The 20,711-nt window shown below is 36.5% G+C and overlaps 2 protein-coding genes across 4 annotated transcripts in view; both read left to right on the forward strand.

Moving 5' to 3' along the window:
* HS6ST3 (heparan sulfate 6-O-sulfotransferase 3) overlaps positions 1-20,711 on the forward strand; it is a 640,375-nt gene that overhangs the window by 521,539 nt on the left and 98,125 nt on the right. The gene's annotated exons all lie outside the window — the stretch shown is intronic.
* On the forward strand, positions 1,475-9,788 carry LOC140599308 (large ribosomal subunit protein eL39-like). Its single transcript, XM_072760871.1, has one exon. The coding sequence runs from the start codon at positions 2,485-2,487 to the stop codon at positions 2,659-2,661; it is 177 nt and encodes a 58-aa protein (XP_072616972.1). The 5' UTR covers positions 1,475-2,484; the 3' UTR covers positions 2,662-9,788.

Raw genomic sequence — 20,711 nt, forward strand, 5'->3', positions numbered from 1 at the left:
TGTGTGGCCAGACAGCAAACGAGAATGAACTAACCTCCAAGGCTGCAACTTAATGCTTTGGGAATGTTAAATAGCCATTTTTCCAGACTAAGGAGTATGGGCTTACAATCCAAATCAGTCAAGATGATTCCATTTCATATGTTGATAGGCAACTGTTGGATAGCTTCCAAAGGTCCCCCACAGTGTCCTAACACTCTTTAGTCAATAAAGACTTTCCAGGAACCTGACACAAATTCTAGTTCTACAACACCTTCTCCTTCCCCAGACACCCAGCTCATATAAAGAATTCGGTAGGTGTGAGTGATTCTTTCATTCAAACAATACAATGGAAATGTAAGTGATTGTAGAGGGAGGAGAGGACAGAAATAGAAACCAAGGTCTGTGCAAACTGAATCAAATGAGATTTTTTAAAACAGTAAATCTTCAAAGCTTATTTTCAGAAGAAATTGTCTTCAAAGTGACTCCTACCGAGTAACATAAAATGAAAATCCATCTGAGGATATAAAAAGGATGCACCAGCTTCCCTTGTTTGGTACCACAACTTTACTATTGTGAAATGTCATCTTATTCTGTGCTAAATTTTCTTGGCCTTTTTTGGGTGTGATGTTAATGGGATATTTTCAAAATTCCACATCTGTCCCAAGCTACAAAGAAGCATTTATAACCATAAGCTTGTAGGCTTGCTTGTTATAAGAGTTTTAAATATGGACTCTAAATATTCTACATCTTTCAAAACCATTGATCGCCATTGATCAAATAGGACTAAACTGCTTTTGAGTCTCTTTGGATCCCTTGCATAAATACATATTGAAGGACTGTTTTAAATGTCCATTAGATCTTAACGTTTCTCTTTAGAGCCATTACCATTTATCATATGACTGTAAATATAGATTCAGGGATGTTTAAAACACACATTATTTACCTGGCAAGGCTTAATGGCTCCAAAAGATGCATTAGAGTCCATTTATAACTCCTTTCCAAGAATAGATCCTGAACACCTCCCATGTATGAATTTTATTTTATACCAAGGAAGGAGATAATGCTACTGCGTAATTTACCCAATGTTTCAAATAAAATATGTTTTCCAAGGCATGTGTGTTCAACAGTTTTATGACTCTTTGTAAAAGTAACCTGCTTTGAGTGATGCTTTGGTAGGAGCAGCCAGCCATGGTTTTATTGAAAGCGCGTTTTTCTTTTAATAGTGCTTCAAAAGAAAAATGAAGATTCTTTACCTTTATTTTTTCTTTAATTAAATCTTTTATTTAATTGAAGAATAATTGGCATATTATATTATATTAGTTTCAGGTGTACAACGTAGTGGTTTGATACATATATATGTTACAAAATGGTCACCACAATAAGTCTAGTTACCATTTGTCAGCGTACAAAATTGTTGCAAAATGATCATAATTTGTAATTCAAATTATTCAGAATTATAATTATCATTATTTATAATTATAGTATATTGTATTATAGTCCCGATGCTGTACATTACATCCCTGTATCTTATTTATTTTATAACTGGAAGATTATAATCCCCTTTACCTATTTTATCCACCCCTTCCCTCCCCACTAGCAACTATCGTTTGTTGTATGTATCTGTGATTCTGTTTTTGTTTTGTTCTATCTTTTAGATTCCACATATAAGTAAAATCATGTGGTGTTTGTCTGACCTATTTCACCTAGCATAATACACACTCTAGGTCCATCCATGTTATTACAACTGGCAAGACTTCATTCCTTTATATGGCTGTGTAATACTATACTGTGTATATGCCACATATTCTTTATCCATTCATCTATCGATGGACACCTGGATGCTCTCATATGTTGGCTATTGTAAATAATGCTGAAATGAACATAGGCTGTACATATCTTTTCAAATTAGTGTTTTTGTTTTCTTCAGATAAATAGCTAGAAGTGGAATTGATGGATTGTATGTTAGTTCTATTTTTATTTTTTCAAGGAACTTCCATAATGTTTTTCATGGTGGCTGCACCGATTTACTCTCTGCCTTTGCAGTAAACATGATTAGATTTTCTATTTTTATTAACATTTATTGTTTTGAAGTTCATCTATATTATGGCTAAAATAAATATTCCAGAAGACCTGGTGATGAAACAATGATTACTGAAACAGGACAAAAAGCCTCATGACTTCCTTCACATGTACGGAAACCTGGTAGGCAGGGTAGCATATAAACAGGGGATTCTCTCTCTGTGTCTCTCATGAATAAATAAAATCTTAATAAACAAACAAACAAACAAACAAACAAACCAGGGGAGGAAAAATAGTGGGGCTAGCCAATAGTGAGGCCAATTGGTTATCCATGAGGAAAAAATTAGACCCTTACCTTACATTGGGCCCTAAGTAGCTCCTTTGTGGATTAAAAAATTAAATGTGAAAATGAAAAACATTGAAATTTTTAGAAGAAAGTATTAGGAATATTTTGGGTAGGAAAAGATTTAAAGTACAAAACCCGGCATGTGGTTGACTGTGATCGCCATGTCTTCTCACAAGACTTTCAGAATCAAGCAATTCCTGGCCAAGAAACAAAAGCAGAATCGTCCTATTCCCCAGTGGATTCAGATGAAAACTGGTAATAAAATCAGGTACAACTCCAAGAGGAGGCACTGGAGAAGAACCAAGCTGGGTCTATGAGGAAGCATCGACATCATGAAATAGCAAACATAATTGGCACACATATTTAAGCCGCATGGAGATCACATGTTCCTATCCTATCATTATGGAAACATCCTTCCTACCTGGCCAATAGACATGTCTTATCAAGGGAATGATTTTCTCTGTTACTATGCCTCTATACCAGTAGGTTGGTTCAGTAATAAATGTGAGACCTTTCAGCTGAGCTGCTGTTGTGTCCTGATTTGTGAAGTACTGAATTACCCCTCCTGTCAGATCTCACATAGCACTGTCTGATAGAACTTTCTGCAGTGATAGAAATGGCCCTGACAACGAAGTATTTAAAGTGTGGCTAAGGGACACCTGTGTGGCTCTGTCTGCTAAGTGTCTGCCTTTGGCTCAGGTCTTGATGGGGAGTCAGCATGTCTCCCCCTCTCTGCTCCTCCCCCTGTTCATGTGCTTTCTCTCAAAATCTTAAAAAAAGTACAGAACCCCACAAATGTAAAAGAAAAATATAGATGAATTAGGCTATATTTAAATGTATAACATCTCTATAAAAATGTGTATCAGGTGGAAAGACAATCTAGAAAAAGATATTTGTAATATATATATTACAAGAGGATTAGTATCTCAAGTAAATAGATAACTTCTACATAGTACTGAAGAAAACAACAGAATTAAAAATTGGGTAGAGGGTAGGAGTAGGAGATAATCATAAAGGAGTAAACCCAAGTGTCCAGCAAACATATGAAAAGGTGCTTTCTCTTCCAGGATGATCAGGTAAAGACAGAATAGCACAAAGGAGTGCCATTTTACCTCATCAAGTATGCATAATTGAAATGTTTGAGAATGCCAAGAGTTGGAGATTGTGAGGCCACAGAACACTCATGTGTTGCTGGTGGGAATTTTAATTGGCATCGCAGCCTTAGATGTATCAGTGAAGGTGTGCATTCCTGGCTCTCTAGCAACTTGTTAGCTACATAGCCTAGAACAACTTTTGTACATCTATATCCATACAGAAGTAGATGAGTAGATGATGAAGGATACTCATGATTGTTTGTAATAGTGAAGATCTGGAAATAGTCCAGCTGTCTATTAATTGGAATGATTAGTTAATAAATTGTGGAGTAGTCTTTAAATACAAATATCATTTTGTTTAATATACTAATAGCAAAAACAGACATCCTAAGTGGAGTAGAGCTACATGTCAACATGGATAAGTTTCAAAGAAAGAATGCAAAAATAAGCAAACTGGCAATTTAAAGTTTAAAAATATGCAAAGTAATACTTTATGTATTAAGAATTTATACATATGAAGAGGAAAACAAAACATTCAAGGAGATGAAACACCGACCCCAAGCCAGTCCTTAACTCTGAGGAAACGGATTAGAGAGTTACATTGGGTTCTACAATTGTATTTTACTTTTCAACATTTTTCAAATTAGAAAAAATCTGGAGCATATATAGGAAAATACTAAATTTGACAAAGCTGGGTGTATTTTGAATGTTTATTATCTCATTACCCTATATTTTTTAAATTCTTGAAATATTTCCAATTTAAAATAATTACAGGGGCACCTGGGTAGCTCAGTGGCTGAGTATCTGCCTTCCGTACAGGGTGTGATCCTATGGTCTACGGATCGAGTCCCACATTGGGCTCCCTGAATGGAGCCTACTTCTTCCTCTGCTTCTGTCTCTGCCTATCTCTCTCTCTGTCTCTCATGAATAAATACAATCTTAAAAAATAAAAATAAAAATAAATAAAATAATTACACACCAGTTTCCTTCCTGACTCCCTTCCATTCCATTTGGCACTCCCAGAGGAGTAAATAAATAAACAAACAAACAAACAAACAAACCAGGGGAGGAAACCACCTGTTTCTTCTAGCACTTACTACTGCTCTATCTTTATTTATTTATCTTTATCTAGTTAAGGTAGATATTATCTATTTCTCATGATGAAAGTTAATGGTTGTATTCACTTACATCATTTCCTACCTTCCCTCCACATTTAAAACATAGTTGTATCAAGATTTCTAGTTCCCTTATTAGTCATATTGAGTATTAGGAAACACAGTATACTTAAATCTTAATTTCTTGTTCCATCAATTAGAGAGAGTGTTTCCTACTCCTCTACTTTCTAAGATGGGCCCTACTTACTGTTTTCCTCCCTTTCCACCTCTGAGATTTTTTTGTTTTGTGCTTTTATATGATTCAGGTTGATAACATCTACATTCTGTTCTATAATCATAATTAAATCTTTTGTGCTTTGTCTTTGAGCTAATTCTAAAAGATCAAAATCAATAAAGAATATTTATATTATTGTGATTATTTAATGTGATTTAAAACAGACTCTAACAGTGTATCATGGTTTTATTACTTTTCTCATATTGCTTTTTGCTTTTTCTAGAAATTTTAATTGTCTTTATTTCTTGAATTAGCTACCATTATTATTTTTTGAATTGTTTCAATATCCCATAAGCATTCCATTTGGGGGGCTGATATGATTAGAGAAGACTTTGTTTTGTTTTGTTAAAGTAGAAGTGAATCTGGGCAGATAACTAAAATAACCTCCTAGACTACTAAAAGTACAATGTAATTTCTGTCTGTAGCAGTAACCAAGAGGGTATATATGACTGATCTAGACTCACTACCAAACAGTCCTCCTATTTCATGTCATTAAGTAACTAATTTCAACTAATATTCTAATTAATGTGAAATGCCAGCAGTGATGTATGCATCTATGTATCTATGTAGGTGTTTATCTACTATCTATCTAATCTACCTACTTATCTGTCTATGTTAGTTTTATGTTACTACATAACAAATTATCACAAACTTAGCTAATAATTCTGTAGTTCCAAAGTCTGGTTGGCCTAGGTGGGTTCTTAGGGTCTAATAAGACCAATATCAACATGTCAGCCAAGCTGTATAGAGGGTCTAAGAATGAATCAGATTCCAAACTCATTCAGATGGTCAACAATTCTGTTCCTGGGACTCTGGGGTGGTTCAGTGGTTAAGTGTCTGCCTTTGGCTCAGGGCATGATCCCAGGGTGCTGGGACTGAGTCCTGTATCAGCCTCCCGGCAAGGTGCCTGCTTCTCCTTCTACCTATGTCTCTGCCTCTCTCTCTCTCTTTCTCTCTCTCTGTGTCTCTCATGAATAAATAAATAAAATCTTTAGAAAAAAATCTATTCCTAGTGGTTTTAGGAATGAAATCCCATTTCCTTGCTGGTTGTCAGCCAGTGGTTATTGTCTGCTCCTGGTGGCCACCAGTATTTCTGCTTGAAAGACTGGCTCCATCTTCAAACTTGGAATGTGACTTCTAAATCACTATCATCTGAAGGAAGCTCTCTGCTTTGAAAAGCACCTGTGATTAGATCAAGGTCATCTGGGGCTTTAACTACATGTGCAAAATCCCTTCAAAGCAGCACCTAGCGGGATCCCTGGGTGGCATAGTGGTTTGGCGCCTGCCTTTGGCCCAGGACGCGATCCTGGAGACCAGGATCGAATCCCACGTTAGGCTCCCAGTGCATGGAGCCTGCTCCTCCCTCTGCCTGTGTCTCTGCCCCTCTCTCTCTCTGTATGACTATCATAAATAAATAAAAAAATTTTTAAAAAAAGCAGCACCTAGATAAGCAATGGATTGAATAACTAGGGTAGGAGAATTTGTGGGGTAGAATCTTTATTATTTTGCCCACAAGCTTATCACTTTCCTTTCTTCACCTACCTGCTTACCTACATAACTACATAATCTATCATCTCTCTGGCTTGCCATCCATCTTTCTAAATATATGCCCATTTCTATTCCATTTTATTTCTAGTTCTGTAGCAGAAAGGACACAAGTTAGTTTTTGGACTTAGAGAAGACACCATGCAATAAAAGTGCAATAAAAGTAAAGTGAAAAGGAAAAGAAATGCATGGGTAAAGATTGCAAATGCTTTTGACCCCTCCATCAGTGTAAATGGGCCTAGTAAAGGAGCAAACGTCAGCCACAGAGGTCGTGAACTATATCAGACTATAATGGAAGAATGCCCGATGTAACTTTCACTTTCCTCTCTCCAGGTGAGCCACCAGCAAATCCAAAGTCTGAAATGTGACACTCTGATGGGAAATTGTGTGGAAACTGGGCAGCATGAGAAGCTCTAGCCTTTGGGTCTGGGCTGCCTGTAAACATCCAGGAGTAATTTGTGAGCAGTGTACAATGATCAATTTTTGAAATCTTATATCTGAAAACATCCAGTCAAGATAGAAGAAGTATACTTTTATAGAGGAGGGACACTTGTGTAGGGGATCCTATGATTCTGCTGTCTACCTGTATGAACATGTCTCCGACAATGCATACCAGGTACTAGTGTTTAGGCAAAGGAGAGCATATAGGCCCTTCATATGTGTATATACATATATATGTATATATATTAAAGATTTTATTTATTTATTTATTTGAGAGAGTGAGAGAGTACAAGTAGGGGGATTAGCAGAGGGCAGGGAGAAGCAGGCTCCCTGCTTAGCAGGTAGCCCCATGCAGGGCTCGATCCCAAGGACCCTGGAATCATGACCTGAGCAAAAGGTAGACGCTTAATGGATTGAGCCACCCAGGCATACCAGGCCCTTCTATAATTGATAGATTATGCACTGAGAGGGAAGAATGAAAGTGTCTGGTCCCACATAAGTGTGAAATACCATACTGCTGTGCTTGTTCCAGTTTTTTTTTTCTTACTAACACTTTTAGAGGTATACCACATACTATGTGCTTTCACATAGAGAATGGCACTTAATGTACACACTAGCCCTAGTGAGTGTATATCCTCATTCCTGTCATGCAGAGGAATAAAAATGAAGGAGATAAGGGAATGAAAATATAATATGCATTACCTGGCTGTTAGTTACTAAGTACTGTGCCAGCTGCCTATCATACTTACTTTTATTTATTCCTCACGCCTCCATTCCACAGGTGGGGAAATCAACACTCAAAAATGAGACAGAACTTGCCCGGTGTGTCAAGCTAGACTTGGTGAACTTGGACTGAACCCTGGCATGTGTTCTCAAGAACTTCTCTGATGAGAGGGCGGCATGGCGATCCCAGAGAGGTGCTTTAGAGGTTCCACATATGTAGAGGAAATTTTCATTTTTAATGCATCTTTTAGCTGTATATTAAAAGCAAAATAAAATACATTCAACAATGTGATATTCCAAATTCTAACACCCTGGAGATTGCATATATGACTTCCCCTGCCCTGCAAAATAAAATAATAGTAACAAACCCAGGGTCCTCTGTCTCAGACACTCTTCTGTGTTCCTTGGCACTTCCCTGTTCCAAGCCTCTAATCCACCTCCAACTAATCAGCCAAGCATGAGATTTCCTGAATCCTCAGCCTGGGTCAGAATCCCGGCTACACTTGCATAGCATCTACTGCAATGATTATTAAATAATAATTTGCGAAATTAATTTCATTTAGTGTCTATCTTCCCTGCCAGATTTAAATTGTGCAGGGTGACAAAGAGTTTCTTACCACTGTATCCCTAGCGGTGACTTATTGAATTTATAAATAAATGCCAGGTTAAATCATTTTTGTGCACACCTCAGATCAAAGCTTTCCTTCTGCCTCTATTTAATTGAAGAGCACCCTGAGATTACAAGACATGCTGTCATGCTGTTAAGGAACTGTTACCAACTGTGACTCCTTTTCAGAGTGAATCAGAATTTCTTTCTATATTATGAAACCAACAACAACAACAAAAAAAAATGAGAGGGGTAGCAAAAAAAAATTGGATATTGACTTCTGTAATTACTGATCTCAAATTTGGGGGTTTGTGAATGCAGCCATATTATTTGGTGATTGATTATACAAAATAAAGATTATAAATTTGAACTTATGACATATATCTTAGCTTCCTAAAACTCCTCCTTAATCTGTTTTATCTGGACAGTGTAAGATTTTATTTGAAACAGAACTGAATAGGGCAGCCCCGGTGGCTCAGAGGTTTAGTGCCGCCTTCTGCCCAGGGTGTGATCTTGGAGACCCGGGATTGGGTCCCAGGTCGGGCTCCCTGCATGGAGCCTGCTTCTCCCTCTGCCTGTGTCTCTGCCTCTCTCTGTGCCTCTCATGAATAAATAAATAAAATCTTAAAAAAAAAAGAAAGAAACAGAACTGAATAACTACCAATGTAACTTTCAAAAATTAATGCTGGGCACAGAAGAAGCCCTAATTCAAATATGTTAAATAAGATAATGAATGAATGGAGGAATGAATGAATGCTCAATTTGGTGTTAGGGACTGAATGTTTGTGTACCTTCTAAAATTCCCATGTTGAAACATACCCTCCCTAATGTGCTGGTATGAGGAAGTGGGACCTTTGGGAGGTCATTAGGTAAGATGAGACCGTGAGGGTGGGGCCCTCATTAATGGGATTAGTGCCATTAGAAGGGTCAGGAGAGCTTACTTCGTCTCTGCTCCCTGCCACATGAGGATACCAGAGAAGTCAGCAGCCTGCAACCCAGAAGAAGCCCTGCACCAGTCCTGCCCATGCTGGCATCTGATCTTGAACTTCCAGCGTCCAGAACCAGAACCGTGAGAAACAAATTTCTGTGGTTTATAAACTCCTCCGGCATAGTACTTTGTCATAGTGGCTCAAACAGACTAAGACACTTAGTTAATGCCTACATTAACCATTGTTTTCCATTTTATTCATCATCATGTTCCTCCTTTTACTTTGTATCACTTCTCTCTTCCCAGCTACATCTTTCGTTCAGTGATGAAGCTTTTTAAAGCTGTAGTAAAGTATATCTTTGTAAAGAAGCTTGGTCCTTTCTAAATAGCCTCAGTGTGTCCCATGCACACTTCTCTTCAAAATCCTTACTTTAAAATGGCAACTAAGAAGCTCCAACTTCAAGAAGCCAGAAAATGTGAGACCAATGCTTCCTTTTGGTTTAAAGACAACAGAAAAAGCAACAGAAAGACTCTTTTATTTTATAAAGGTTTTTTTTTGTTAATGTTTGTGTTTTGACTTTTAAAATTATTAGGATTTTCATAAATATTTGAACCCTGTGGAAATAATCTCATCAACATTCTATTTCTAGGACTATAAAGCAATTACAAGCTTGAAAGTGCTATTTTATTGTAATAAAAAGGAGAGTATTGGTGATATGTGGTTTGTGGTTTATTAAAGCCAGCTTGCTTAGACTTTAAAATGAGTAATTGCCAGCATAATTACTGTTTTACATTCCATGATCTGCACTCGGCTTTTTCAGTGAATCTGTCTTTCTACAGGTTTATGCTTGCAGGACTAAAGAAAATGTAGTTAAATAATTTAGCACCTCTGCCGTTACCTATAACTGTGAATCTACCTTCCACAAAGTTGTCCTAGAGATTCTTCAAGTAAAGCCTAGAATAAGAAAACACACACTTTCCTGGCTGCCTGAGAGCCCAGTGTCCTAACACCCTGGCTGTCTTCCTTGGCTCTGTCCACAAAGGAACTCACACCATCCTGGGCATCCACATCCCTCCCCAGACTCAAGGGGGTGCTCTCCCACACTCGCTGACCAAGTGCTGGCAAATCACAGATATGTGTATTCACAGCACCAGTTGCCAAGACTTTGGTTTGGCTCACCTGTTCTTTCCCACTGCTCCTCCTTCCTATCTTCTTCTTTTGGTCTCCCGGACACTGGAGGCAGTGATAAAAGAAGTCACTGTGGCGCCTCAGTGTCTCAGTCAGTTAAGTGTCTGCCTTTGGATTGGGTCATGGTCTGGGGGCCTGGGATCCAGCCTCATTCAGACTCCCTGCTCAGTGGGATCCTGCTTCTCCCTCTCCCTCTGCCATTACCCCTTGCTTGTGTAGTCTCTCTCTCTCTCTCTCTCTAATAAATAAAATAAAATAATAAGTCACTCAGCTTCTGGAAGCATCCTAAATATTCTGCTTCTCCTCTAAACCTCTATATTGTATATCAGTTCTAAGACCCTGTTGTCACTCATGTGTACTTTCTATAAAATTTGTTTTGTTCTTGTCCTCTTCTCTCCAAAAAATAGATTACAAACTCCACGAGGCCATGGCTCTCTTCTTCCCTTTCATATGACTCCTAGCTACTTGCACATAGTAGGTGGTAAGGAACTACAGAGAGACTCTAACCCTGCAGGCTGCTTCTGCAGCTGCTGAAAGCACGGGGCAAGTGGAAGGGGGGCTCTCCCCTCGAGAGAAGCACATTCTGTTTTCCTTCCATCCATGGGCTTGGCACTAGCTTTCTCTTTTTTTCTCCTGGAGTTTATGAGAGTCAGGAAAAGAATGAATGGACAGGGAGCTTTTTAATGGCATGCTGGTCTTCTGTGTTCTCTCAGATTTCTTTTTAGGTGAGCTAACCTAGCTCCTTAATTATGATTAGCCTCACTGATTAAGCCATGGACGGCCTGTTTGGTTTCTGTTTTACATCTTCTGCTTTTAGCCTCATCCTGATACGGTGAAAAAGCAACACATCCTGTGAACGGAAGTCTCTCCTATTGACGAAAGCAATCTGGAAATAAAGATTTTCTTCTTTTGTTTATAATCCTTGTATCTTCACAGGCCTCTGGCTCCTCAGATGATGATATAGATGTGCCTGGTAGTATTTTGAAGTTTGCTGCTCACTTAGGAAATACTGTTTTATGTCATTCATATCGCATGTTTAAGAGTGTCATTAAAAGAACAATTCACATTAGCACATCTTCCTGTTCTCTCTTCATTGCGTATCTTTGTAAGAGCTCAGTGAAAGACTGTGTAATGATAACCACTGCGGGAACTGAAGAAAAATCATACAATTTGTACAAAGACACATGGTGAGCAGATAGTGGAGACCTCGAAACTGTGAATTAACGAGCAGAAGTGGCAGCAAAGTTTTAAATTCTTCAAAACCCTCTCACGCTGATTGCCTCTGTACTGAGGCTAATGATAATTCCTCTCAAAGAACAAGGTGTTTATGTGTTTTTATGGTGCATATCACCTGAGTGCAAGGTGCTTAGACATATTATTTTAGAACAAGACACAGCATTTTTATATCTTTATCTCCTTAATGACCTCATATTTGCCTCTGCGGGTGATTTGTGTTCCAGTCTGGAGTCTTCAGGGATTAACCACACATGAAGTGTTGTCTCTGAGGAAGATTTTTCTATAACCAAATTAAGCCAAGCTAATTAGAATGTTAGCATAAATCACAATATTTGTCTAATAATAATAATGTCTCTGAAATTTATATTCAAGGTAAATTTGCAGATACATTCTCTTTATGGAAGACAGCACACTTCAGGTACTGACTTACTGAGCTAAAGACAAAGGAGGGCATCTGGTCACAGGCTATAATGATGTATTTACACATTGACAGGGATTTCTTAAGTCATCCCCATGCACTTCCACAGATATTACCTTATTTGTTTTTTTTTCAGTAGTAGGAGGATTTTTATAATAGTCTATGTTACCATATCTGAACACTTGGAGCCAGATATATTTCTCAAAAAAAAGTTTCAGGCTTGTAAAGGTAATATTGTACATGTACCATTTATTACATAGCATCCATGGAGTGTACAGGAGTCCCTGTGGTCAGGCTCATTGATATTTCTGTAGTGAAGCTCATGAATAATCACACCAAAGAAACTAAGTAATAGATTTTAAGACTCTCATATCAGTTTGGATCAGGTTTTGCCAATAAATGATTTAAGGTAAAAAATTGGTTTTCAGAATGTGGGGATTTGGTATATAAGTAAGATGATCATGAAGCTAGACAAAATATATGTCAAAGACTCAGGTTTTCACTAACAAAGGCCAGAAATGTTCCATAGACATTGCTTATCAATTTCTTATTTAAAAAATTATAAATACACTGTTTTATTTTTCAAAAAAATTTAATCATTCTGCTTGGGCCTTCTGCCTTCTTTTTGCAACCACATTTTTTTATATTGTTCTCAAGAATCTTTACCCTGGGATCATGACTCTTAAATTTCCCATTTTTAATAGTGAAAGGAATATGTGTGGTAGAGCCAGACAGATCTAGATGTTAATCCTACTGTGACTTTCCATAATATATTTGAACTCTTGATACCTCATTTTCTTCACCTCTAAAGTGGGAATAATAATATTTCTCTTGTACGGTTTTTGTGTGGATTAAATATATACATGTATACCCATGTATACATGTATGCACATCCATGTATGCACACATAACATGCATATACATATATGTATATAATGCATATATGTATATATTACTACATAATACACATATTGTACATGTGTACAATGAGTATATAATGTATAAATATATAATGTACATATACATTTGTGTATATATAATACATATACATGTATAATGTAGACTATATATATAATGTAGAATACATATATAGTATAGATATAAGTTTAGCCTAAAGGGGTTTGTGGCAAAGACAGCTAACCGTACCAATGTCCCTGTTCTCCTCTTGCTTAATGGAAGAATCTTAATTTTGCGCTGCTGCATAGCCACTATAAATGCTGACTGCCTCTCCCAGCCTTCCTTGAAGCTGGATACGTCTGTGACACACAATCACTGCCATTGAAATGAAATGAAAGCAGAAGTTCTAGACAGCACCTGCCAAGAATCTGGAGGAAACAGTGGGTATGCACCCTTTGTTCTTTCCCCTATTTTCCTTCCGCGACCCTGTAAGCCTCACAGGGTGCTCCAGCAGACATCCCTGGACCATGATGGAGGACGTCCCCCCTTATGCTGCTGGAGATGGCAGCTTGAAGCAGCACTTTGGAGCTGGCCTTCCAGCCCAGCGTTGCCTACTTCTGGATCTCCTGTAGGAGACCAAGATGCCCAAGTCCATCTTGTTAGGCCATTGCTATTTTGGATATTCTGATGCTTACAGATGAACCTGATTCTAACTGACAAAGCTCTCAATAAATGTTGGTTCTCCAGAGCTGTTCTCACAATCTGCTTTTCATTGGTACCCAGATGACTCTCCCTGCAGGTCTTCTGAACCTTCCAGGTGCAGCTTACTGGTTAATTCCTCTGGTGCATTCAGAGCCCGGCTGTAGTTACCTCTTTCCCATACCCTCTCCTGGCCATGCCTTCCTCCTCTCTGTGCTTGAACATGATCTTGGCTTACCCAGCAGTCTGTTTGTAAGGCATTTTTCATGACATTTCTGTTTTATCTTACTGTCATTTCCTCCTGCCTCTTAAAGAGCTTTTTAATGGTCTTGTCCTAAATCCCTTTAATTCCCATTTTATGATTCTAAGAATCTTTTGATGTTTCATTGTGAAATACTTTATTAGGCCTCCTCTTTTTGCCTCCGCTCTTCCAAGTTCTTCATCACATCTATGCTTGCTTGCTTTCTTTTGTAGTCTTACTTTTCCATTTTAGAAAAAGTTGTCTTTCCATTGCTTTATTCTCCTCGTGGGATTAGACTGGCTTCTTCCCAAAAGGCAGTACAGCTTCAGAAGCAAAGCTCATATATTCTTCACAACACTCTAGAGAGATTAAAGCAATAAAGTGTAATGTGCACGTTATATTAACCGTTATGTACACTTAAAACACATAAAATAGAAGTCTACATTGAATGGGTACACAAAGAAGGAGACAAAGTGAGAAAAATGCACTAAGTAGATACATATCAACTTTGATAGTGATTACTTATGTGGAGGCAGGGAGAAGGGAAATAGGGTCTTTTGTTATGTCTGTAACTTTTTAAGCAGTTTTACTGATGTATAATTAGCATATAGTAAACTATACAAGTATAAAGTGTGTGGTCAATTTGACACATGTATGCACCATGAAACTACAATCAAGATTGTGAACAGATCCATCACCCCCCAAATTCTCTTTGTTCCCTTTTGGAATTCCTTCCTTCAGCTCCTCTTCTCACCCTCATCCAGGCAAACACTGACCTACTCTGTGCCTAGAGATTAGTTTTCTTTCTTGAGAATGCCATGCAAATGAAATCATAAAATACATACTTTTATTTTTTGGTCTAGCTTCTTTCTTTCACTGGGCATAATTGTTTTGAGTTTCATCCATATTTTGTGTGCATCAATAGTTTATTCATTTAGAGCTGAGTAGTGGTTCACTGTATAGATTACCATAATTGTTGATCCATTCAGCTATTGGTGAATAATCTGGTTGCTTCCAGTTTGGGGATGTTACAAATAAAGCTGCTGGGAATATTTTATGTGAGCCCTGAACACTTGTTTTTATTTCTCTTGAATAAATACCTAAGAGTGGCATGATTGGATCATAGAATAGGCACATGTTTAACTTTTTCAGGGACTATGGAACTGTTTTCCAAAGCAGCTGTACCCCTGTAGGTTCTTGGTATCAGGGATGTGTAGGCTCTGACAGATGTGTAGTGATATCTGATTGTATGTTTGATTTTCCCTAACAACTAATGATATTGAATATCCTTTTATATACTTATTTTCTATTTATATGTCACCTTTAGTAAATTTTCTTTTCAAATCTTTGCTTAATTTTTATTGAGTTATTTGGCTTTTTGTTATTGACTCTTGTGAGTTCTTTATATATTCTGTATATAAACCCTTAGTCAGGTATGTGATTTCCTAAGATTTTTTCCCAGTATTTGGCTTGTTTTTAAACTATCTTAGCAGTATCTAGAAGAGCAGGATAATTTAATTTTGAATAAGTAAAATTTATCATTATATTCATTTATGATTATGATTTTGGTGTATTAAATATGAAATTATCACCTAACCTATGCCACAGAGATTTTCTCATATGCTTTTTCTATCAGTTTTTAAATTTGGGGTTTTACATTTAGAATTATGACCCATTTGAAGTTAATTTTTATATAGGTACAAGATATGGATAAAAGTTAAAATTTTTTACAGAAGGATATCCAATGTATTCCATAACCATTTGTTGATAAGAATTATCTTCTCTTTCTTCATTGAATTTCCTGTGTGTGTGTGTGTGTGTGTTTAATAAGAAAAAGGGAAAAAAAATAAAAAAATAAAAAAATAAAAAAAAAATAAGAAAAAGGGAGAGAGAGATTTGTTTCCTTAATTACATATATGAGTGAAATCATATGGTATTTGTCTTTCTCTGATTGACTTATTTTGCTTAGCATAATACTCTTTAGCTGAATTCATGTTGTTGCAAATGGCAAGACTTCATCTTTTTTATGACTGAATAATATTCCTTTAAGTTTGGAATAGAAATGTACAAACCACATCTTCTTTATTCATCAGTCAATGGCACTGGTGCTGTTTAGAACTATCCTATGATGCAGCAATTACACTACCAAGAATTTACCCAAAGAATAAAAAATACTAATTGAAAGGGATCCTGATGTTTATAGCTGCATTATCCACAATAGCCTACTGGAATTTTTATTTGAATTATTTTAAATCTATAGTTGGGAGGGAACTGAAATCTTAAAAATATTGATTCTTGGGATCCCTGGGTGGCGCAGCAGTTTAGCACCTGCCTTTGGCCCAGGGCGCGATCCTGGAGACCCGGGATCGAATCCCACGTTGGGCTCTCAGTGCATGGAGCCTGCTTCTCCCTCTGCCTATGTCTCCGCCTCTGTGTGTGTGTGTGTGTGTGTGTGTGACTATCATAAATAAATAAAATTTTAAAAAAATATTGATTCTTCCTATCCATTAATATGGTATAACTTTCCATTAAATTTTGTTCATAAATGTTTTGCAATATTCATTATGCTGGTCTTTCATATAGTTGGTTAGATTTATGGCCAAGTATTTCATATTTTGATATTGTAAATAGTATAGTTTTTAAGTTTTTCAAATCCTCAATGTTGCTAATATATAAGTAGTAATGAATTTTTAAATATTGATCTTTTATCATGTGACCTTGCTGAATTCAATTATTTTTTTGTAGCTTTCCTTCTGGATCCCATTGGTTACATTGGAAAATCCATTAGATTTTCTGCATAGACAATAATGTCATCCAGAATAAAGAAAAATTTACTTCTTGAGCATCCGGGTGGCTCAGCTGGTTAAGAGTCTGCCTTCAGCTCAGGTCATGATCTTGGGATCCTGGGATTGAGCCCCAAATCAGGATTCCTGCTCAGCAGAGAAACTGTTTCTCCCTCTGCCTCTGCATACCTGCCCCAATCATGCTCTCTCTCTCGTTCAAATAAATAAATAAATAAAATCTTTTTAAAAAAGGAAAATTTACACCTTAATTCCCAATGTCTATCTATATTGCCCTCTAGTATCTCTTTTCTTATGCTTGAAGGACTTCTTAACATTTCTTTGAATGAGTGATGATTTATTTCACCTTTAGTATTATTGAAAGAATGTTTTACCTTTATTTTTGAAAGATATTTTCACTGTAGCCAGTTTCTATATTCTTTTTGTGCTTTAGGGTTATTCCATTTTATTCTCATTTGTGTTGCTGGCAAAGACAAATCTCCAATCATTGTTTTCACTCTTTGTTATATGTATTTTTTTTCTGACTACTTTTAAGATTTCCTATTTATCACTTTTTTTGAGCAACTGGATTATGATGTGCTTTGGTGTGGTTTTCTTCATTTTTGTGTGTGTGTGTTTTTTTTTTCTGGCAGGATTTACTTGGTATTTCTTGAATTTCTTGGATCAGTGTGTTTAAAGCTGCAACTATATTTCCCCAAATATTTTTTTATTTTTTGCTTCTTCATCCTCTACTTCAAGTACTAAAATCACATATATGTTAGGCCTCTTGAAGTTGTCTGATATCTCATGGATATTCTTTTTATTTTTTATTTTTATTTTTTTAAGATTTTATTTATTTATCCATGAGAGATACAGAGAGAGAGAGAGGGAGAGAGAGGCAGAGACACAGGCAGAGGGAGAAGCAGGCTCCATGCAGGGAGCCCAATGTGGGACTCGATCCTGGGTTTCCGGGATCACACCCTGGGCTGAAGGTGGTGCTAAACCGCTGAGCCACCCAGGCTGCCCAGATATTCTTTTTATTAAAAAAAAAAAAAGACATTCCCTCTTTGTTTCATTTGGATAGTTTCTATTGCATATCTTCTAATTCACCAACCCTTTCTTCTGCAATCTATAATCTGTGAATTCATTCTATTTAGTACACATTTCTATCTCATAAATTGTTTTCATGTCTAAAAGCTAACTCTTAATCATTTATATATTTTTAATGTCTCCACTAAAATTTTGAACATGTTAAATGCAGTTATAATAACTATTTTAGTATCCTTATCTGCTAATTCTAATATCTGGGTCTGTATTAGATCTATTTTGATTGACTTATCTTCTCATTATGGGTGGTATTTTGCACTTCTTTGCATGTCTGATTATTTTTGAGTGGCTACCAAGCATTGTCATTTTACTTATTAGGTGCTGATATTTTATATTCTCATAAATATTCTTAAACCTTTTACTTGGATTCAGTTATTTGGAAATAGATTCTTTTAGGTCTTTTGCTAAATTTGGGGAGGCAGAAAATAGTATTTTACTCAATAACCTATGAATTTTGAGATTATCTAGTGTTTGACTTACAGAAACAGTCACAGTTCCCTGCCCTGGGTGAGAAGCCAAGTTCTATTCCCTCTAATTTTAGAGGTAGTTCTTTCCTTGGTCTCCGGCAGGTTCCTCACATGTATGTGGTTTTGGGTAATTTCCTCACATATATTTTCTAGCTATACTGATTATAACTATCCATTTTTCCTGTCTCATCCATAAATTGTAAATCTTGAAGGCAAGGACAGTACCCACCTAAGAACACAGTCTGGTCAAATGTACTCAATAAATACTTGTTGAATAAATGAGTGAAATAAAAGAAGAAGGACACAGATATAAATACTGTAAATATAAAAATAGATAATAAAAGTATATTTTTAATATCAAAGGCGAGAGAAATTGCTTTTGTTAGTGCTCAATAAATACTTACTGAATGAAGAAAGAAGCCAAATATTTATATCCATTTACCTAATTTGTGTTAGACCATGTCTACAATTCAGGTTGCAACTCATCTCTGTTAGGGAGGGTACTTTTCATGGCATCATTCATTCTTAAAATATAGATGAGAGATACCCTAGCAGTGAGATTAAACATAACTCAGAAGTGCCTTAAATACTAACAAAAAAATGTTCTTTTTTCCTAATATTTAAAATTATCTTCTCCTAAAAGGAAAGGCCACCTACCTACTGTTTGAGTATTTTCTAAATGTTACACCATACAAAGTATAAATATAATAGTGAGTTATTTTCAATGTTATAAGGTCAATGTTCTCAGCTTCTTTTTTTGTAACCATTCTCATTATATGACAAGCTCACATGTTGAAAAGCTTTATCTGGGAACCCAGTGAACATGGCACCTTCCCACAATTAAGATTTTAATGGATTGCCCCTGGTCCCTTATCATATTCAAGGGAAAACCACAATTTTCTTTCTGGATCTTATTAAATGAAGTACTTTCTAAAAATGGAATCAGTTATGTTTATGTCATAAGATTGTTATGGAGCATAAAGGAGCTATTATGAGCAAAGGGCTCAGCATATTATAGTTGCTAAGTAAAAACTAATTCTGTTTTTTAAAAAAGTGCCTTCTACCATTCATCTTACAACCAAACTATGAATCAGATTGGTAATGGTAATGAAAATTATTACCTCCTTTATTTGGTGTAGTGTAAAAGAGAGAGAGAGCAAAAGATTTGCTTAATATCAAATTGTGAGTTTTTATCCTTAGGTGAGTAATACATGACTTAACAAGCACTGTGAATCATCTGTGAAAATGCACACACAGCACGTGAGGAGCAAGGCTTGAGGCCTCCTTTCATTGTCTAATCCAAAGAAAAACTTAAATAATAAATAATAAAATTAGAATATCAGAACGTGGAGGGAAGAGGTTTCTAGTATCACCGGTTAATTACAGTGCCCATGCTGGGGATGGGTTGTGGGAAGGAGATCTGTCCTCTAGAATAGTAAGTAGAATGCCCGCTCAGGCTGGAATTCCAACCCCCAGAGATGCTTTGAAACAAAGAACCTTCACTGACTTAAAAAAGTAATTCTATTCTTGAATTATTTCAAGATAATTGAGATAGATACAAAAAGAAGCTCTGCCTTCAAAGGAGTAGGGGAAGGCATGGGCCATTCTGCCCTCTGAACTACAAAACCAAGAAGATGGAGCAGAAACTGGATGGCATAAGATGCTTATTTCAGTAAACTTTTTCAGTCTTCTGTTTTGCTATCAGTTTTGAGGGGCTTTCAAAATGGCTTGTAATTTCTATACTCAAAACATCACAAAATATTTTTAGTGCATTTGGTTAGCAATTGGTTTTCCAGCTTCCTCTTCATTTTCTGCATATATAACACCTTGGAATCTCTAGATTTATTGTTTTACTGCTTTCTTTCACCTCTGGTTCATGTTCAATCCAATTAGCAAGTATTTATTTTTTGAATCTTTACTCTTTATGTTGAATATGGTGGTTTTTAACATAGAACTTCATGCAGTAAGATCTTTTCTGTATGCTTAACCTTTATTTCTTGCTGTTATTAGCCTTTGTACAGAATATTATCTCTCTGTTTTCACTGGTGTGCTTGACAATTCCCTATTTAGTATCATCTGGAAATTTCATTAATGTACATCTTCTTTCAGATCATTAATAAAGTTGTACCTCAAACTGAACCTGACATTTATTCCCGTGGCTCCCTTCTGGTCATCCTCTTGCAGCTCAACACATTACCCTTCATCATAGAATTTTTTTTTTGAGGATTTGCCAGCTACTTTCCAATCCTCCAATTTTAAATGACTGCTTATATCCAGTCATTTAAAATTAATTTTGTGATCGGCATTTCAGACTCCAATAGAGTCCCTTGCACATAATGAGCACTAGGTAAACATTAATAGAACAAAACTGGGTCACCAGGTCAGCCATTTGCTTTTGTGGGTCTGGCAACCTCAGCCCTACCAAAAACAGAACAGAATGAAACAAACCAACAAAAATTGTGAGTCTTTTTTTTTGTGACAGACTTTATAAAAACAGCTTTTAGCTATTTTCTCTACTTTTAAATATTAAGGATGCTACATTTCTTCTGATAGTCTAGAAATTATCTTAATTCAGGTGCTGATATAAACAATTAGCAAGGAAGACG

The sequence above is a fragment of the Vulpes vulpes genome, chromosome 6, assembly GCF_048418805.1.
Source record: "Vulpes vulpes isolate BD-2025 chromosome 6, VulVul3, whole genome shotgun sequence".
Lineage (NCBI taxonomy): Eukaryota > Metazoa > Chordata > Mammalia > Carnivora > Canidae > Vulpes > Vulpes vulpes.